At 38.5% G+C, this 19381-nt stretch overlaps 1 protein-coding gene and 1 long non-coding RNA gene across 3 annotated transcripts in view; both read right to left on the reverse strand.

Annotated features, from left to right (window-relative positions):
• ST6GALNAC3 (ST6 N-acetylgalactosaminide alpha-2,6-sialyltransferase 3) overlaps nt 1-19381 on the reverse strand; it is a 569262-nt gene that overhangs the window by 207568 nt on the left and 342313 nt on the right. For both annotated transcript variants that reach the window (XM_021097752.2, XM_084964682.1), the window contains one exon: nt 12064-12473. In XM_021097752.2, the coding sequence (XP_020953411.1) occupies nt 12064-12473 (410 nt within the window). The remainder of the gene's footprint in view (nt 1-12063; nt 12474-19381) is intronic.
• Nucleotides 13892-18663, reverse strand: LOC146402844 (uncharacterized). Its single transcript, XR_014807970.1, has 2 exons — nt 17449-18663; nt 13892-17006 (listed from the first exon to the last, which is right to left on the reverse strand). It is a non-coding gene; the product is annotated as an uncharacterized LOC146402844 (long non-coding RNA).

Below are 19381 nucleotides of genomic sequence, written 5' to 3' on the forward strand. Positions count from 1 at the left end.
GAGGTTTACGTAACACTATGCCAATAGTATAAAAATTCACGACCAAATGTATTCAAAATAACTGAATCCTGACATCTCAGAATCTTTCTCTACCACAGTGATTCTCAAAGTGTGGTCTCAGGTCCAGCAGCAACAGCATTACCCGGAATTGGTTAGAACTGCAAAACACGAAGACCTTGGCCGAGAACCATCAATCTAGAAACTCTGGGGGGAGGCCCAACATCTGTGTTTTAAACAGCCCTCCAGATGATTCTGATGTAGCCTCACCCTTGGGAACTACTGCTCTACCAAACCAAAAAGGAGTCAAAGGTTTTTGCTGGAGACCATAGACATTAGCTAATTTGGTCAATTCTGTTTAAACAACTGGTCCATGTGCTAAAAAATATAAATCAGTTAGACCAGTTCCTTGAATGACATGATGGTCTCTTTGAATAAGAGAGCTGTCATCTTAACATCCTTTTGTAGAACAATAGCAGAAAAAACTGCCTAAAACTTGAATAGCTTCTGAACACATGTGTTTTGTTCTTTTTAAGCTTCATTGGTAGATTCCTTGAGACATGTTTTGCAAGTTTGCCCAAATCTTTATTTAATTGATTTACTATCTCTTGGTCATTCATTCAGCAAATATTAAGTATCTACTATATGCCATGGACTATTCTAAATGCTCAGCATAGCAGTGACAGGAGCAGACAATGATCGCTGCCCTTAAGGACTTACATCTTAGTTGGGGAAAAGGAAAAAAATAATACTGATAAAGACCCATAAGTATATAAAATATTAGAATGTAAATAATGCTTCTGGGGAAAGAAAGAAAAAGTATAACTAAGTACAGAGAAGGAATGTTGCTTATAAGGAGCAGGGACTTCAATTTTAAGCAGTATTTTGGTAGACTCACCGAGGAGGTGACAAGAGCAAAAGCTTGAAGAAGATGATGGAGTTGATCACGAAACATAGGAAGAGAAAGAGTGATCCAGCCAAGGGCTGAAATAAAGGCCTGCAAGAGCAGGTGTGCCTAGTGTCTTTGAGCTGCAACGTGGGAGACTTGTGGCCAGAGCAGAGTGAGCATGAAGGACGTTTAATAAATAGAGGTCAGAGAGGAAACAAGGGGCCAGATCACCCTGGGAATCATTGTCAGGCATTGTAAAAACGTGTGCTTTTACTCTTATCAGCATTTACTCTAAGGGAAATAGGGGACAATTTCAGGGTTCTGAGTAGAAGAGTAACATGATCTGAATGACACCAAAACACTCATTAACTGTCTTCTAAGTCTATGTACAAATTCATCAACCATTTATGCAGGAGGTTGAAAAACACGACTACTATTTTTTTCTTTTCTTCATGAGGTTATTTAAAAGTACTTTCACTAAAGAAATTCACTTTATTTTCAATGACGAAAATATTGCCTAGGAGACAATGAGAAGCTAAAGTTGGGTATGGTCTGTTCTCCTATACTTGGGTCCTTTGTTTTCTGCCTTCTGTGGTGGTTGTTGTATTTGCTTCCTAAAGGCCCACAGGTACCACCTTGGGTTTGGGTGTTAGAAATTATTTTTTTCACCAGGCAACTGACAGCTAACAGAATTGTGAGTGAAGTCTTGGAACCCGCTTTGCCACCAAAGTGAAACTAAAATGGAAATCTGTATTTGAGGAATGGCTCTGTCAGGGACTTATTAAAAAACCTACTGCCCAGCCATGAAATCCCTGGAAAAGGTAATAGACTTGCCAACCTTTGGGTAAGATAGAGCAAGGGGTGGTCTGTCTGAGTAGACTGTGGAAACTTTTCTATCAAAATGTAATCCTATAACTTGCCTTGTTCGGTATTACTGTGACCCCTATATACTGAAGACGAGGGTTTGGGAATTCACAAGTATTACAACAAATGGCAAAGGGACTTGTAAACTTAAAAATAAAATACTATTGGTATTATTTATTTCACTCCTTTATTCATTTATTCATTCATCTATCAAATGTTTACTGAGTATCTATTAGAATCAAACACTGTATCAGGTGCTGTGGAAACAGATATTTAAGAGCTGATATTCCCTTAAAGAGTTTATTGACTATCTGGAAAGATTAGACAGACATGACAACAATGCATGAGAGAGAGTGATGATTTTTATATTTAAAAAAAATCCAAATCCTGTGGATTTTCAGAGGAGGAAATATGAGTTCTTGTTAGAGATATTACAAAAGGTTTCATGAAAGAGGTAATATTTGTTTTGGTCAAAAGGATGCATTTGTGTGCATGGTGATGGGAGGAAGTAAAATTAGGCAGAAGGAGAAATCTTCTCCTTATTCTGTATAAAGGCATAGTGTCAAGGCTGTATTATTAGTCACCCCTGTAAGAGACACAGGCCACAACTAGAGCAGCAGTAGTGGTAATGAGAGGAGAAAGAACATGAGTTATTGCTTGGATCATGTCAAGGAAACCTCAAATATCTGTTAGCCATTTAGCTGAAAGAAGTAGAGTGAAAACAACATATTGTTTGATGTTTTGATGCTTATCCACCACAGTTAGGTCTGAGAATAAATTGGAGATAAGTAAAATCCTTGTTCTTAAGAGGTGTGTTGTGGAGTTCCTATCATGGCACAGCAGAAACGAATCTGATGAGGAACCATGAGGTTTTGGGTTCCATCCCTGGCTCAGTGTGTTAAGGATCCGGTGTTGCCGTGAGCTGTGGTGTGGCTCAGATCTGGTGAGGCTGTGGCGTAGGCCTGCAGCTATAATTCTGATTAGACCACTAGCCTGGGAAGCTCCAGATGCTGCGGGTGCAGCCCTAAAAAAAAAAAAAAACAAGTGTGTTATCTAATGAGATAAGCAGACATATAAACACAGTCAGGCCAGATAAAGAAGACCCTTGTTGAATTCTTTCGGACTTCAAGATATCACGCTTAATAAGCCAAGAATAGGGCATAGGCACAACATTAGAATTCAATGACAAGCAGATTACCAAGGCTATTTGAGAAATAGCTATTCTTCAGTTATGTATTTCTTTAACACAAGGAACAATGTAATGCTGTCCCATCCCTTCATTCAGAGCGAAATCTCGAATAGTGCAGTTCCAGATGTCATCCATGGATTAAGAGCATTGGCCTGGCCTGTAAACTTGTTCAAAATGCAAATTCTCCGGAGTTCCTGTCCTGGCTCAGTGGTTAGCGAATCTAGCCACTAGGAACCAAGAGGCTGAGGGTTCAATCCCTGGCCTCGCTCAGTGGGTTAGGGATCTGGCGTTGCCATGAGCTGTGGATAGGTTGCAGACTTGGCTTGGATCCTGCATTGCTGTGGCTGTGGTGTAGACTAGCGGCTACAGCTCTGATTAGACCCCTAGCCTGGGAACCTCCATATACCACAGGGGCAGCCCTGGAAAAGACAAGAAAAAAAAAAAAAAATGCAAATTCTCAAGCTCCACTTCATATCATCTGAAGCAATAAGTGACTGTATGTATGCTAAAGTTTGAAAAGCACTGTACTAAGAAGGAAGGAAGGAAGAAAAGAAGAGTACTGTACTGGTCCAAGAAGAGCCATTCTTCAGTTTAAAAAAAAAACAAAACTAAAGATCAAAGCCCACTTAGAAGGTCAATAATACTATATCTAATAAAAAGTTTACCAAAGGCAGCAGAAATAAAAGGAAAAATAAACAAATGGGACCTAATCAAACTGACAAGCTTTTGCACAGCAAAAGAAACCATAAAAAAAAAAAAAGACAATCCATGGAATGAGAGAAAATAGTTTCAAAACACAACTGACAAGTACTTAATCTCTAAAATATACAAACAACTTATACAACTTAACAGGAAAAAAACCCAACAACCCAATTGAAAAATGGGCAAAAGATCTAAAGAGACATTTCTCCAAAGAAGATATAGAGATGGCCAAGAAGCACATGAAAAAAGGCTCAGCGTCACTGATTATTAGAGAAATGCAAATCAAAACTACTATGAGATATCACCTTACACCAGTCAGAATGGCCATTATTAATAAGTCCACAAATAACAAATGCTGGGGAGGGTGTGGAGAAAAGGGAACCCTCCTGCACTACTGGTGGGAATTGGTTTAACCACTATGGAAAACAGTATGGAGGTTCCTCAGAAAACTAAATATAGAACTACCATATGACCCAGCAATCCCACTCTTGGGCATATATCCAGATAAAACTTTCCTTGAAAAAGACACATGCACCCATATTTTCATTGCAGCACTATTCACAATAGCCAAGACATGGAAGCAACCTAAATGTCCATTGATGGATGAATGGATTAAGAAGATGTGGTATATATACACATTGGAATACTACTCAGCCATAAAAAAGAACAAAATTATGCATTTGCAGCAACATGGATGGAACTAGAGACTAAGTGAAGTCAGAAAGAGACAAATACTATATGATATCATTTATATCTGGAATCTAATATACAACACAAATAAACCCTTCCACAGAAAATAAACTCATGAACTTGGAGAACATACTTGTGGTTACCAAGGGGAGGGGAAGGGAGTGGACTGGACTGGGAATCTGGGGTTAATAGATGCAAACTATTGCTTCTGGAATGGATAAGCAACAAGATCCTGCTGTATAGCACTGGGAACTATATCTAGTCACTTATGATGGAGTGTGATGGAGGATAATGTGAGAAAAAGAATGTATATATGTATGTGTGAGTGGGTCATTTATTTTTGTTTTCCTTATTTTTGTTTTGTCTCTTATTTTTGTTTCCAGAGAAGCAAAAATTCAATTCAAAAAACATTTGTAGAGCTCCTACAACATCTCAGACACTATGCAAAGTATTTTGAAATGGTTGTCTGAGCAATTAAAAATCTAGCAGTACAGGAAGTTCCTGTGTGGCACAGCAGGTTAAGGATCTGGCATTTCAATCACTGTGGTTGCAACTGTGGCATGAGTTCAGTCCCTGGCCAAGGAACTTCTACATGTCGGCAGAGTCGCCAAAAAAAAAAAAAAAAAACCAAAAAACAAAAAACACCTAGTAGTACAGATGGACATGGTGAAGACTGAAAACTTTCAAAAAACCCAACTTTGTCTTAAGAGCCTAAACATGCAAAAATTGAGAAAAAAGAAAGAGACTGCCTCTGGTCCATATTTTTCATAAGCATTCTTAATTTCTTAATTTTGATCTAAACTTGGAGAGAGGTGAAGATATTAAAAAAAAAATTTCAAAGGAGAGGAGAAATCAAAATCATAGTGGTAAAGTTAATCAACTGAAGAGATAAATCTCAAGACATAAAATAAAAATTCCACCCAGCACAAATGAACATCTCCTCAGAAAAGAAAATCATGGACTTGGAGAAAAGACTTGTGGCTGCCCGATGGGAGAGGGAGGCAGTGGGAGGGATCGGGGTCTTGGGCTTATCAGACACAACTTAGAATAGATTTACAAGGAGATCCTGCTGAATAGCATTGAGAACTTTGTCTAGATACTCATGTTGCAACAGAACAAAGGGTGGGGGAAAAAATGTAATTGTAATGTATACATGTAAGGATAACTTGATCCCCTTGCTGTGGAGTGGGAAAATAAAAAAATAAAAAAATAAAAGAAATCTAAACAAAGGACCATTTACAAGAAAAGAAATACAGTGGGAAAAATAAAATAAAAAGTAAAAAAAAATAAAAAAAAATAAAAATTCCATGACTTTAAATAAATACACAGAAAAAGAAAATTTTAAAAATTAAAAAAAAAAAAAAGCTTTAAAGCCCTTATTAAGTTTAAAACTGTAGATATACTCCAATGAAGTTTCTAATATAAGGCCTGTTTGTCTTTGAATTTTCCATACTTTGGCATCCTTGCATGCAGGTGTGTATTTTAACACATGACAGGTCACTACTGGTATCTTGATAAATTACAAACATCCCTTTCATTCTCCTATTATTAAAATAGATTCCTCCTTCTTTTTTATTGAATTTCGATTTCTATCCCTCGTGTATTATAGAGGAGGCCTAATATAGGTCACTAGATGCCATCGTGAATAATAGGAAAAAGGAAGTCACCTGTTACCCTATGCTTGTTAGCATGAAAACACAGCCCTGGATGCCTTATTATGCGTTTTGACTCAGGAGTCCTATGGGTCTGCCCATGACTGCTGTGTGAACTCATTGTTCCTGCCAAAAACATCAGCTGAGGTGGGAACATTAATTCATCTTAACAGAGATGTGTCAGTGTTGCTCCTGAAAAAGTGCTGAGATGCTGTATTTGCAAAGACCATCTTCAAAAAGAAAAAAAAAAATACTCTTTTTAATACTGTGCTCTGTCTCTCAATCCAAGAATTTTTCTGCTTTGCCTATTTTCTTTTGGTCCAGGTTTTTCTGAGGTGAGTACCTATTTATTCTGAGTTAGAAATAACTTGACATCTTTGTTTTTGGAATCCAGGTAGAGTAACAGTACTTTTTTGGGTGAACTGTGCCTCTTGGTTGACTCTTGGAAAAGCAGTTTCTGGGTTTTGTTTCTGCCCCTCCCCCTTGCTGCACTGTGGTCTGTTGAAGCAGTTTGCCTACCTTGTGTCCCAACAGAGGGGACTCAGAGGGTTCCCACATTCTCAGGGGAGAAGCTTAAAATCTCTTCCCATTCTAGGAACTACTAAGGGTTTGCAAGCCTATGGGATGTGAGCCAGTGTAATCCCTAATATCGATCACGCAGCAGCCCCAGAAACTTTCAAAATGGCCAAACTAAAACAGTGAAATCTGGGCTGCACTTAAAACCCAAACCAGATGACAAAACCGTCTTCAACAGAAGGCAGTGAGAAACAACACGTTGCTGATTTCTTTTTCCCTCTGTAAGACTGAGCAGGGATGGATGGCACATGCAGGCAAAGACTAACCATGCAGCCATCTTGATATTTACCAATCAGCTTCCCATTTGACAGCATTTTCTGAAAATGACTTTTGTGCATCCTGTTTCCTAAATGATCCTTAAAAGAAACATCCTCCCTTCACATCCTCTGCACCTGAAGCAGTAATGTGTTGAAACTTTGATCTATTTGCTGCTAGCTTTCATTAATTTCATCCATCCCTGTAGGCAGAGCCACATTGGTGCCAGCTAATGAAGACCTATTTAGGGCAGCTCAGGGCCTTTTATCAGCCCTGAATTAGCTTTGCACTTTTAATGGGAACTATGGCTTTCTTAATTATTACTTAATTAAATAATGTGCCTGCATTTGCCAATGTATTTCTAAAGTATGATGCAAGCTGCAACTGCCTACCTGCCCATAGGTAAGCAGAAGAGCTCATAACAGGCTCTGTTGTTTCTTCAGGAGAGTTAACATTTGTTTTGCATCTGTACATGGCCAGGCACATAATCACATTCTTCAAATGTTGAATGTAATACCATTGCCACTTTCAGACCCAGAGCACCTCTAGGGTATTTCAGTCTTAAGATGTATTAAATGCAAATGTATAAATGTCAGCAGGCTAGTATTATTTATGCATAGCCATCATTCAAAGGGGAAAAAGAGATCCATTTTGGTCCAGATTATTTTGACTATAAGACCTTTAATTCCAAAGGTTTCTGTTTGTTGAAGATAGTTTCCCAGAAAAATATTTGGTAAGTGGAAATATAAAGGTGACCACTGCCCAAGGGACCTAGAATTCCAAAGAAAATGGAGCCAGAGAAGATGAACAGAGAAAGGGCAAGAAATCTCTCTTCTTTCTGTTCTCTCAGCCTTTCCCACAAGGTCACTCTTCCTAATTGACAAGCCAAATAATTTCAGTCAGTAACTGATAAGAAAGCAAATTAAATTTCATTTGGTTTGAAAAAGCATTCCAATATGCTTATGAGTTGGTCTAACTCATTCTAAGAAATTTAACGGAATACATATTTCTTTTATTACTTTGTGTTGTCTCAGTAAGGGATTCCTTAAGATAAAAATTAAAACCTGGAAAAATGTAAAGATGCCCACCTTAATGGAGGAGGGGCTTATATTTTGCCACAAGGATTTTGCAATTTGAGGAAGCAAACTGAGAGGCAAATTTTTCTTTGAAGAACTTCATTTAACATTTCCCTATCATGAATCACTTTAACTAGTAGGGATACCATTTTTAAAAATTCTATAAATTATCTATCATGATGGTGACATAACCTCTTCATTAAAAACTTAATGACGAAAATGAGCACTTGCTAAAATGTTCCAGGAAATGCAGACAAATCAACCAAAATAGCTTACACAAAAGTCAAATTATAGGGACGTACCTTTTTCCTGACTCCTTCATGCCTGCATGATGTATACCATTTAACTTACTCCTCTTTACTTAGGAGAAAAAAAAAAATGTTTAAAACTTTCGTAAGGATATCATGGACCCATATGAATACTTGCATTAAAAATAGAACATGGCGGATGATAACATGAGGAAGAGAATATAACAGAAAAGAAAGTATACTGTTCTGAAAAAAAAAATCTTTGATGCAAAATAATCTTAAAATGTTTATAGTAATCATATTGCTAGTTGTTCTGTTATTCTACAAGTGTTGTGTGTATGCCGTGAAATAAGTATATGAGTATTTACATTGGTAGTTCTAGGACCTGTGATTGTCAGCATGCAGAAAGAAGAACAGATAAAGATAGATAAAATAAAATAAAAATGTGGGTAGCCCTGAATTTGAACTGCAAGTTTCAGTTTGAACTCATAATGATTTATATTTAAGCAGTACATACAGCATATGTTGTTCATATATTAGCTCTGTTCAATGAAAAGACTAAGAAATAATCCAGTAGTAATGAGCACCTGTAGCAACAAGATTCTTCTCTCTTAAATACTAAATGGACTAAAGATCTTTGGGAAAAAATGTCTGATTCCAGGTCTGCATCAGGATGTGAACAAGAAGAGCCTGAAATATCCTATAATGCTAGGAAGCAAAGAACTTGCCTTAGAAGACTTTGTTTCTTTCATAAAACTACTAAAGACATGTAAGCCATTTTGAAGAGGTTCCCATAGCTCAAAATAGGACAATTTGAACATAAGAACATAATTACAACGAATTGAAATATTTCAAATATGTTTAAATATGTAAGTCAACATGTAAATACTGAAAAATAAATTTACTGGTCACTTTTGGAGGGATGATAGGGAACCCATGCTTTAAAATTAATAAATAAAGAGAAATAATTGGTACTATCTTCTATTTCAAGGTAACCAAATGATTAATGAGGGTAGGTTTATCTTTATAAAGTATATCAGCTAATAAATGAAAAAGAAATGATGAAATATCACCATTTTGCAACCTATGATGAATTATTAGATATAGACAATGACCATTAATGATTGCTAACATAAAAAGAGAGAAAACTAGATAATCTTCATCCTAATAGAAGTATTGCCTAATAGTCTTGATTAAAAAAAAAAAAAAAAAAAAAACTTAAAAAAAAATTAGACCTGAATCTGATAAATCCTCAGTATAGAGATACCAATGTAGAAGGACCATATGGGGATGCAATCAGCAAAATCTAGACTATGGGCAAACAACTAGGTTTTACAATAATAGAGACAGTGGGAGAGAGGAAGCCATACAGGAGACACATCAACTATTTGTAATGTACAGTACCTTCTGCTAGTCCTGATTTGAACAATGTATGGTTCATAATGCTAATCCTGATTCAAATTAGCTTCAAAATGTTAATGAGATCATTGGAGAAATTTGAAAATAGACTAATATATAATGCCATTAAGGAAGTATGCCGGTTTTTATGTAGGACAAGAGCACTGTGTTTATTTTTAAGAAGCTTTATCTTTTAGAGATATATGCTAAAACATTTATGAATGAAATAAGATGATATCTGGAACGTGCCCCAAAATAGTCTTGGGGAGAGAGAAAGTGTATAGGGTACAGGTGGTATAAGACTGGCTATGAGTTAATCATTATTCAATTTGAGCTGCAGTTAAACAGAGGTTCATTACAGCATTAGTCTCTCTATAAGTCTGACATTTTGCTTCATAACAAGTTAAAAAATATCCTTGTTTGAAATTTCGCAATGAACATCAGGTCACTATGGGAAATCCTTAGACAATAAAACCCTCACAGCTAAATTTACGATATGGATTTAAATCCGCTATAGCCCTTGAGGTGATTTGGGGCAACCTTTTGTCATTCAACTAGGTTTTACCACAACTACAGGTTCTGCTCATTTCTCTAACACTAACACAGTTGTCTTCTTTGGTCTGCCTGCAGTATTCAGTGAAGCACCAGACGGAATTCGACTAGGTGAAGAAAACGACAAAAAAGCATCCTAAAATCATTTTGACTTTTCTTCTACTTTTATTTTGGTAACTTTCTCAATTGAATGATACCTGCAAATTAATTTTACCAAGTGAGCTTTTTGCCCACTGTCCCAACAGGTTTCCTCATCATGGCAAGTAGGAAGATGAATCTCGAAAAGCCATTCTCTCCCAGTGCTCCGTGTACAATCCACACATCTGTGACAGTGCCGTCTCACGGAAAGCTCACAGCAGAAGCTAACACAATCTAAACACAGGGGAACAAACGGCATTGCCGAGCTCTTCTCTGATACCCCAAATTAGTCTGGGGCTTATAGTTATGACTGGAGGATACCCTGAGGGCTAACTATTACTAATGGAAAACCGAGTATATCTAATTAAGCATATTGCTCTGGGCTTGTGAGAGGTCAGAAATTTCTAAAGCCACTTGAGAACAGTCAGAGAGAGAGAGAGTGCTATAGAAATGATATTTATAAACATAGATTTATTTATTTATATAGACTGATGCTACATGTGAGAGTATTTCTTTGAAGTATGTACCTATTGCCTGTCTCTTTTGGACAGCGTATGATACACTGATTCAAATCTAACCACGGGGATTCTTTTTGCTAACCCTAAAGTGGAAGGGGTCACTATCATGGCTATTTGTCTTGCATTTCACTAGAAGCTATGCATTTTTGGTGCTCGGAAGTAGAAAACACTAAATTCAACCTAGATTATCAACTGGAGAGTTGGTCTAGACAAGATTTGAAAACAATTATCAGCATTTAAACTATACCAAGAGACATCAGAAACTCCCCTTCCCAAGCAGATACCCCAATTCAGTTAAAAGTTTAAGTTTGATAATAATGAAGAATAAAAGATAACACATTTTGAGGATCAGGAATGTTAATGTTGGAATTATAGCCAATGCTCCAGTTACCCACGATATTATACAAATAAGCAAAATTTACTGGCAATTCAAAATTTTACCAATCAGTTTCAGTATTTGCCTTCAGTAGTTCCCTTTTTGAACTAGATATACGACTTAAGATAGGCTGATTTATCATTTTACTTCTCTGTCATAGGCTGGCTACCTTTCTAAAGAGGAAGATAAAATGGCAAGCAACAGAGCTGTATGGGAGAGGAGGAGGATGAAGAGGGGGTGTGGGTAGGGGAAGCAGGAAAAATAAGGAGCAGCCCTTGAGAAAAGGAAAGGGGAAAGGGGGTTTATAGAACACCGTAGAAAAATGGATGTAATGAAAAAATGCAAATTGGTTTTTAGGTAATTGAGTGAACGGTATATATATCTCATTTCTCTTCAAGAATCCACTGGTAATGATTTTAAGTAATGCATAAATTCAATGTGGTATTCTGCTTAACACGTGAAATGCTAAGTTATGATGCGCACGACAGTAGGGTCTATTTGCATGCAAGGAGCTGTGCGACCTTATTAGAGAATCAATAGCTATTCTGTTCTGTGATCTCAGTAAATTTCTTCCACAACTTCCAAAGGAGTTTAGGTCCTAAAGTTTCTTAACATTTCTATTTTGAAACAGAAATGTGTAGACTTCTTTCGGCTAAAATCCAATTTAATCAATAACAAATTGAGCTAAATAAGAACAAATCTAAAGATATCTTGGGGACGCAGCCAGGGTTTTTTGGAGCCTCGAGCCAACCAAAAGGAAGTGAACAGAAGGTAGTGTAGGTGGAAAAAATGGGGCCTAGCTGCTGGCTCTTCGAGTAATCATAATAGTCAAAAACATAGAACAATCCGTTTGAAAAATAACTCTGTTCATTTGATAGCTGGCAAAAGAACTCAGCAAAGACTGAGCATGAAAGACAATAAGGCTGCTTCTCAGAGGACTCACCTGTCTTTCCCAGTTTCCTTCTTGAACACGCCATCGCAGTAACTCATGCGCTTCTCTGTGGTCACGTAAATTTGGGCATGGGGATAGATGTCGACAGTCTTTTTCAACATGTTGTAAACAATGCCGTTGCCGTCCTTCCTCATATTGCGGAAAGGGCCCCAAATAACATAGATAGTAGTGTTTGCTTCCTTGAAAAAATAATCAGGGTTTTTCAGCAGAAGAGGCACACTGGTATGGGATACGACTCGGATCCTCGTCATGTGGCCAACATCTTCCTCGTAGCCCTTGGTGGGGGCGTTGTTCATTCTCCAGATGCAGGAGGACTGGTCTATTTCATTCCCCACCTTCTGGCCAACCATCTGACCTGAGTTTGACACTATGGCACAAAGGTTACAGTCCAGCTGCAAAGGCTGAAAAACAGAATGAGAAACAGGGTGGTGGCGGGGGGTGGGGGGGGGGAATGTATACATTAGTAAATTCCACGTAACCAAACAAGTTCCTCTGAGAAAAGAGGGAATCCAGATATTGCACATAACTAATTAGCATGGGACTACCTCTGAAATATACTTTTACCAATCCTATAGCAGCTGCTGCAGGTTATCAAGCTCAGGGCATGCTTCCATTTAAAGGGTGAATACAGACTGTTCAGAAATAATTTTAATTTCTATCTTGTGTGAGCTTAAAATTAAATAATAATCATTTTTGTCCCATGCTCAATGATCTGTTTTCATTCAAAACGGTAATGTCCAAAGAAATAATATGGAAAGATTTGATCTCTGTGATAAGGAGAGTGGCTAAAAGAGAAAGAAAGCAAAAGGAATATATCCAGGCATCGATTCTGTATTTTGCTTATATATAGGCATGTTATACAGTAGTGGATAAAAATATGAAAAAGTCGGTAAATGATGAGGTTCTGAAAAAAGATTTCCAGTGCCTAGGACTACTTAAGACAAGTTTTAGGCTAGCAAAAATATCATACAGGGCCTTAAAAAAATTCCCTTGTGTCATTATGTTAACTGGCTTTTGTGTTTTTGTTTATTCTAGATGGATAAGGAAAGGTTTCTTTGAGGAACTCAGGGAAGGAGTGTACAGGAGTGTATGTTTAACTCATAAAGGTTAAACATCAGCTTTCAGGACTTGTATATGATAGAGCTGCTGTCAAAGATTCAAATCTAGATCAAACGCTAAACCCACCGCTCTTTGCACATATTTCCTGCTTGCTTTCCTCCCAAGCAAACCAAATACTGTCAGCCCTCCGTGGATGGAAATTACCACACTATCTGGGTTGGCTGAATCTCAGATGCAGAACTCAGTGTGGGGCTGACTGAAAGGGAATTAGCATCTGAGGGTTTTGTTGTTTGCGGGAGTCCTGGAACCTGGAAACTAAAACCCCTGTGGACATTGAGGAATGACTGTAAATTCCTTATTCCACTTCCTTCCCACAAGAAGAGAAGCCAAACTTCTAAAATAGTGATAAAGGAACAGAGTGATTTGTTGATACATATCTTTCTTATTTCTTTTCTATGAAATTCCACGTTTTATGTATTTATTTATTTGCTTTTTAGGGACGCATCCGTGGCATACGGAGGTTCCCAGGCTAGGGGTCCAATTGGAGCTGCACCTGCTGGCCTACACCACAGCCACAACAAGGCAGGATCTGAGCCACATCTGCAATCTACACCACAGCTCACAACATCAGATCCTTAATCCACTGAGAAAGGCCAGGGATCGAACCCGCAACCTCATGGTTCCTAGTTGGATTCGTTTCTGATGAGCCACAATGGGAACTCTGAGATTCCACATTTTATATCTGACATTTTTTTAATGATTTTTATTTTTTCCATTATAGCTGGTTTACAGTGGTCTGCCAATTTTCTACTGTACAGCAAGGTGACCCAGTCACACATACATGTATATATTCTTTTTCCTCACAGTATCATGCTCCATCTTAGGTGACTAGACATGGTTCCCAGTGCTGTACAATAGAATCTCATTGCTTATCCACTCCAAATGCACGTTTGCATCTATTAACCCCAAATTCCCAGGCCATCCCACTCCCTCTCCCTCCCCCTTGGCAACCACAAGTCTGTTCTCCAAGTCCATGATTTTCTTTTCTGTAGAAAGTTTCATTTGAGTTGTATATTAGATTCCAGATATAAGGGAGATCATATAGTATTTTTTCTCTTTCTGACTTACTTCACTTAGTATGACAGTCTCTAGTTCCATCCATATTGCTTGAAATGACATTATTTTGTTCTTTTTAATGGCTGAGCAGTAGTCCATTGTGTACATATACCACATCTTAATCCATTCATCTCTATTTGACATTTGATCTGGATTTTTTTGGTGCCCATTGATCACTGGCTCCTTCTACACTGGGTATCAGTTGTGTTGCACTTTAATTTATTGTTATGTCTTTCTTCTAGACAGTAAGCTCTGTAAGAGCAGAGTCAATGTTCACCTTCTTCATTTTAACTCCACTCCCCATGAGTCCCTAGAATACTACAGTAGCTTAATATACAGTGGTTAAGCTAGGAAACAAAAGCCATTTCATTAAAATAATTTACTAGGGCCCTGAACACTGAACTTAATATTAGGGAAGGAATAGACTTTTCCAATTCATCTAGAATTTCTAGAATTGTTGATTTCATTGAAAACAGAAAAGCAATCCAGAAGAAACATAATCAACACACAACAGGTTCAATCTACATGGGTGAACTGACTGGCAAAAAGCCTCAGAAAAGTCACCAGGAAAACTATCACACAACTGTAACAACAGATCATCTTCCCTACCAACAGCAGTTATTTGAGTAACTACTATATGCTAAGCACTGCTCTAGGGCCTGTGAAAATTTTCAACAAATACACCTGCCCTCACAGAGCTGACATTCAAGTGAGGGGAGAAAGGCAACAGGCAAAGGGGCACAGCATAAAAATGTTAGATGGAGGTAAGTGCTGAATGGGGAAAATTAAAGCAGGGAAGTAAGGATGCATGTGTGCATGTTGGTGGAGTGATCAGAAAAGGTCTTTTGAAGAAATGATATTTGAGGAAAGAGTTGAATCGAGTAAGAGGGCTGACCATAGGATTGGGGGCGGGGGGGCGCGGGGAGTCCTGTGAAGCAAGAGCAAAAGGCACTGCAAATACTCCAAGAGTAGAAGAGGAACAAAAGGAGAGCAGCGAGGCCTGGCTGAGCATTAGGAGAGCAGGGAGTGCTGGGGCAGGAGGGGTCGAAGTGGTGGCATCACTGAGGGCCTTTTACTTAGGGGCTGTTGGAGGGCTTGTGGCAGGGAATGAGTGGCCCATTTACACTTGAACAGCTATTGCTGCTGAGTGAAAACTGACACAAAGAAGGGAAGGGTAGAAATAGTGAGAACAGGCTATTGCCACAATCCCAGCAAGAGAGGATGGAGGCCTGGACCAGGTCAGGTAGTAGAGGAGGTGGCAAGAAGCTGGTCTCATGCTGAATATTTTCTGAAGGTAAAGCCTGCTGGGTTGACCAGAAGATGGAGGGTGGGATCTGAGAGAAAGAGTGGAGTTGAGGATAACTTCCTATTTTTAGCCCAGGCATTTGGAGGCCTGAAACTGCCTTTGATTGGGAAGAAGAAGGATTCTGATGGAACAGGACCAACGGAGGAAGACAGGAGCTCATTTTCACACCTATTGGATTTGAGATGCATTGAACACAGACTCCTGCAGCAAATGTTATCATAAAACTCATCACGCTTTCTCTTAATGTTTCCTGATAATTAAAGTAATATGGGTTTGTTGTGAAAAACTTAAATAATACAAAAAATTGAAACTCTACCACTCAACACCAGCTACAATATTCTGTAGCATTTTCTTCCTTCTAGACACAATGAGAAATACCATTTATACAATTTGGCAGCCTTGGTTTTCACATCATTAAACTTTCCCATGTCAGTAAATAGTCCTTAGAGACCTTTTTAATGCCTGCACAATATTCTATTCTATGGCCATACCATAATGTACCCATCTGTCTATTGCTGGGCATTTAGCTAATATCTGATTTTGTTCTACTATAAAAAATTGCTTTGATGAACAACCTTGGGGATGCTAACAATTACCACATTAATTTAACTTCATTTCTTTGATTTAGTTTTTATCATACACTGTATGCTAGACTGATGAGTGTATCTATTTGAGATGTCAAAATAAAGAATTTCAAAGAAGTTTTCTTATACAGCCACAAAGGTCCATTTGTGAAGTGTCTTAAAACTCTGCTATGAAAGGGACTGTCCATCACTCCTGCTACAGTAAGATTTCTGATCTAAGGTGAGCAGCAGGTGATCCAGGCACCAGGTTAGAACAAGTCCTCTCAAGGTAAGTTGAGTATATTAGGGCAATTGGAAATAGGATTCTGGAGGTTGATGCCGTAGCAAAGACTTCACCAACAGGCAAAAGGAGGCACAAGGGAATCCTCTTAGAATCAGGCATTGACCTGACCCTTCCTCATGCACCTAGGAGTTTACAATCTTTTGGGATGATAAGGAAGAAAACAATTTTCTTCCTGCCAGGCAATTTGCAGCAAGGCCTGACATCCATGACACTTAGCTGAGTCCTCCAAGCTTACTTAGTCATGCAAATCAATGCCCGATTTAAATTGTGCCTGTCATGTGGCACACTTCAACTTATCAGTGAGATAGATGCACAAGACGCAGGGAGGTTAGGTTCCAATTACTGTTCCAAGACATTACTTCACAGTATAATAAAAACTATTTTGGGGGTACAGCCTCCACAAATTTTAAACAATCAAAAAGAAAAAAAATATATAAAGAAAAAGTCTTGGATGTATTCAAATCTGTAACATGCAGCATTTTGCAGTGGATTTCCAAATCGTTAAAGGGAACTAGTCGTTAAAGGCTTAATTAATAAGAATCAGGATACTGGAGTTCCCGTTGTGGCGCAGTGGAAACAAATCCAACTAGGAACCATGAAGTTGCGGGTTCAACCCCTGGCCTCGCTCAGTGGGTTAATGATCCGGCATTGCTGTGAGCTGTGGTGTAGGTCACAAACTCCGCTAGGATCTGATGTTGCTGTGGCTGTGTGGCGTAGGCCAGCAGCTATAGCTCCGATTGGACCCCTAGCCTGGGAACCTCCATATGCTGTGGATGTGGCCCCAAAAAGCAAAAAAAAAAAAACCAAAACAAAATCAGCATACTGGTTCCACTTGACAACTGTAACCTCTGGGCGTGACCAATTGGGACATCACAATCTGTTGCATGACAACATATCAGGATGCTACAGCTGTGCAGATTATGAGGTCAGCAGCTGACTAACAACTTGAGGGCAAACACTGGGAACTACAGTCTGGTGTTGGCGTTAACAAATATGTCATGTAACTGGCCAGAGGGCTTCTGGCGCACTGACTTTGGGGGTAGGTGGTGGTCTTTAAATTGCCCCTTTCTTTTACAGAGTTGTGAGAAACTTCCACGAGTCATACTGCTTGGTCTGAGACCTGCCTAGCTGGCTTCCAGAATGAGGTACAGGGGATATGGCTGTACAGAGGGAATGCTCTTTTTACCACTTGGTTGCAGGAACCATCCTTACAGTGAGCTAGCAGCACAGGGCTGGATGAATGAAACCTTCCTAATCGTAATCAGGGGCTTCAGGTAACACAAAGCGCTGGTTAAACCCAAGGGACTCATTTATACATTTGAAGGCACCTTCAAACTACAGTTGAGCCCTGAATAAAAAGAAAGACGCACCTGGGCATGAATGGATGGTTTGACCCAAGAGCTGCTCTTATCTGGTTATCTCAGTTCCCTTTACTAGCTTTATCGCTGCAGCGTGTGATCTCAACTTTCTTTGTTAAAATGTCCTGCTGTTTCTCGAGCTCGTTTATATTATTTGATTTGGGGCTCTTGCTTGAAAATGTATTCCGGATGTGTCCACTCGCTCAGTTCTGCCTCAGTAAGCAGTTTCTTTCTAGATTGAGGCCCTGGATTTTCCGAGACCTTTGGAAAGATTTATCTGGCTCCCCTTTATCAAGACCCATCTTAATTTTGAATTCTTCTTTCGGTTGACTGGTTGACTTGTCCCTCTTTTTTGTTTCTTTTCATTAAAAGCAGACTTGACCTCTTTGTCTTTTCTTTTTGTACACTCAAAAAAAATCATCAAGCCAAATGCTTTGCTTGGACTCAGGCTGTGTCTATAAACTGACATCACCACAAATATTCAGCCGACCCTGTCTGGGTAACAGCGTCCCTGGGAAGACAGAGCTCGCAAATGTCACACACTTCCTTTTTTTATTCGAAGTCTCAGATATTGATTTTTTTTAATGGTAACATTAAAAGGCATACTTTGTTTTACTGTGCTTTGTTTTATTGGGCTGCACATCGTTTTTTTAACAGAAGGAAGGTTTGTGGCAACCCCAGGTTGTCAAATGCTGGCTAGGATTTTTTAGCAATGAAGTATTTTTTAATTAAGGTACATACCTTTTTTAGACATAAGACTATTTCACACTTAAGAGAGTACAGTATAGTATCAACATAACTTTTATATGCACTAGGAAAGCAAAATATCCATGTGACTTGTTTTATTGCGATATTCACTACATTGCAGTTGTCTGGAACTAAACCTGCAATATCTCTAAGGTTTGCCTCATTTGATTTGAGTATTCTCTCCCTCTGCAACATATACTAGCTCTATGCATATCTGATTGTAAACACTCAGCTTGGAGAAAGTTAAGAATTTGGTCACAAGTTGTAAACAACCCTGTGATTTTTATCTAGTACCTATTCCATGCAAAGCTCTGTTAAGGGTAAAAAAAAATTTGAATTGTAATCAGTGTGAGCTTTAACCTCAGTACGGAGCACTGAGGTAGGTGAGGGAGTTTTATGATCCACGAGGGTCAATTAATATACCATTTTAAAGGCCTAAGAGATTACCTTGAAAAACAAGTCCATTCTCTGCCTCCTTATAAGAAAAAAAGGACTTAGTTCCTGTCTGGAGTGTAGGGCGCGGATGAGAGACAGAAGAAAGAGTGTGAGGAAGATATACAAGCACAGTTTATTATATTTATTGATTGGTGACATGATTGAATTCCTACTATGGGCCAGTTATCCTGCTTAGCACTTTATTACATTATTTCACTCAGTTTTCATAATAAATCCTTCAAAAGCTAGTTTGTTTTTATTTCTGATTATTGAGTTGGGGACATTGAGATGAACATGATGTCTAGTGGGTTCTAGATATCTTTCAGGTTAAAAAGGGCACATGTATTATCTTTTATGAAATGCACTCACAGCACTATTAAGAAGTGGGAGATATTAAAGAAATATTAATTATTAATGTGCA

The sequence above is a fragment of the Sus scrofa genome, chromosome 6 (genome assembly GCF_054392235.1).
Source record: "Sus scrofa isolate SSC_HxYL_T2T_F1_AM1 chromosome 6, Sscrofa_HxYL_maternal_Yorkshire_Landrace_v2.0, whole genome shotgun sequence".
Lineage (NCBI taxonomy): Eukaryota > Metazoa > Chordata > Mammalia > Artiodactyla > Suidae > Sus > Sus scrofa.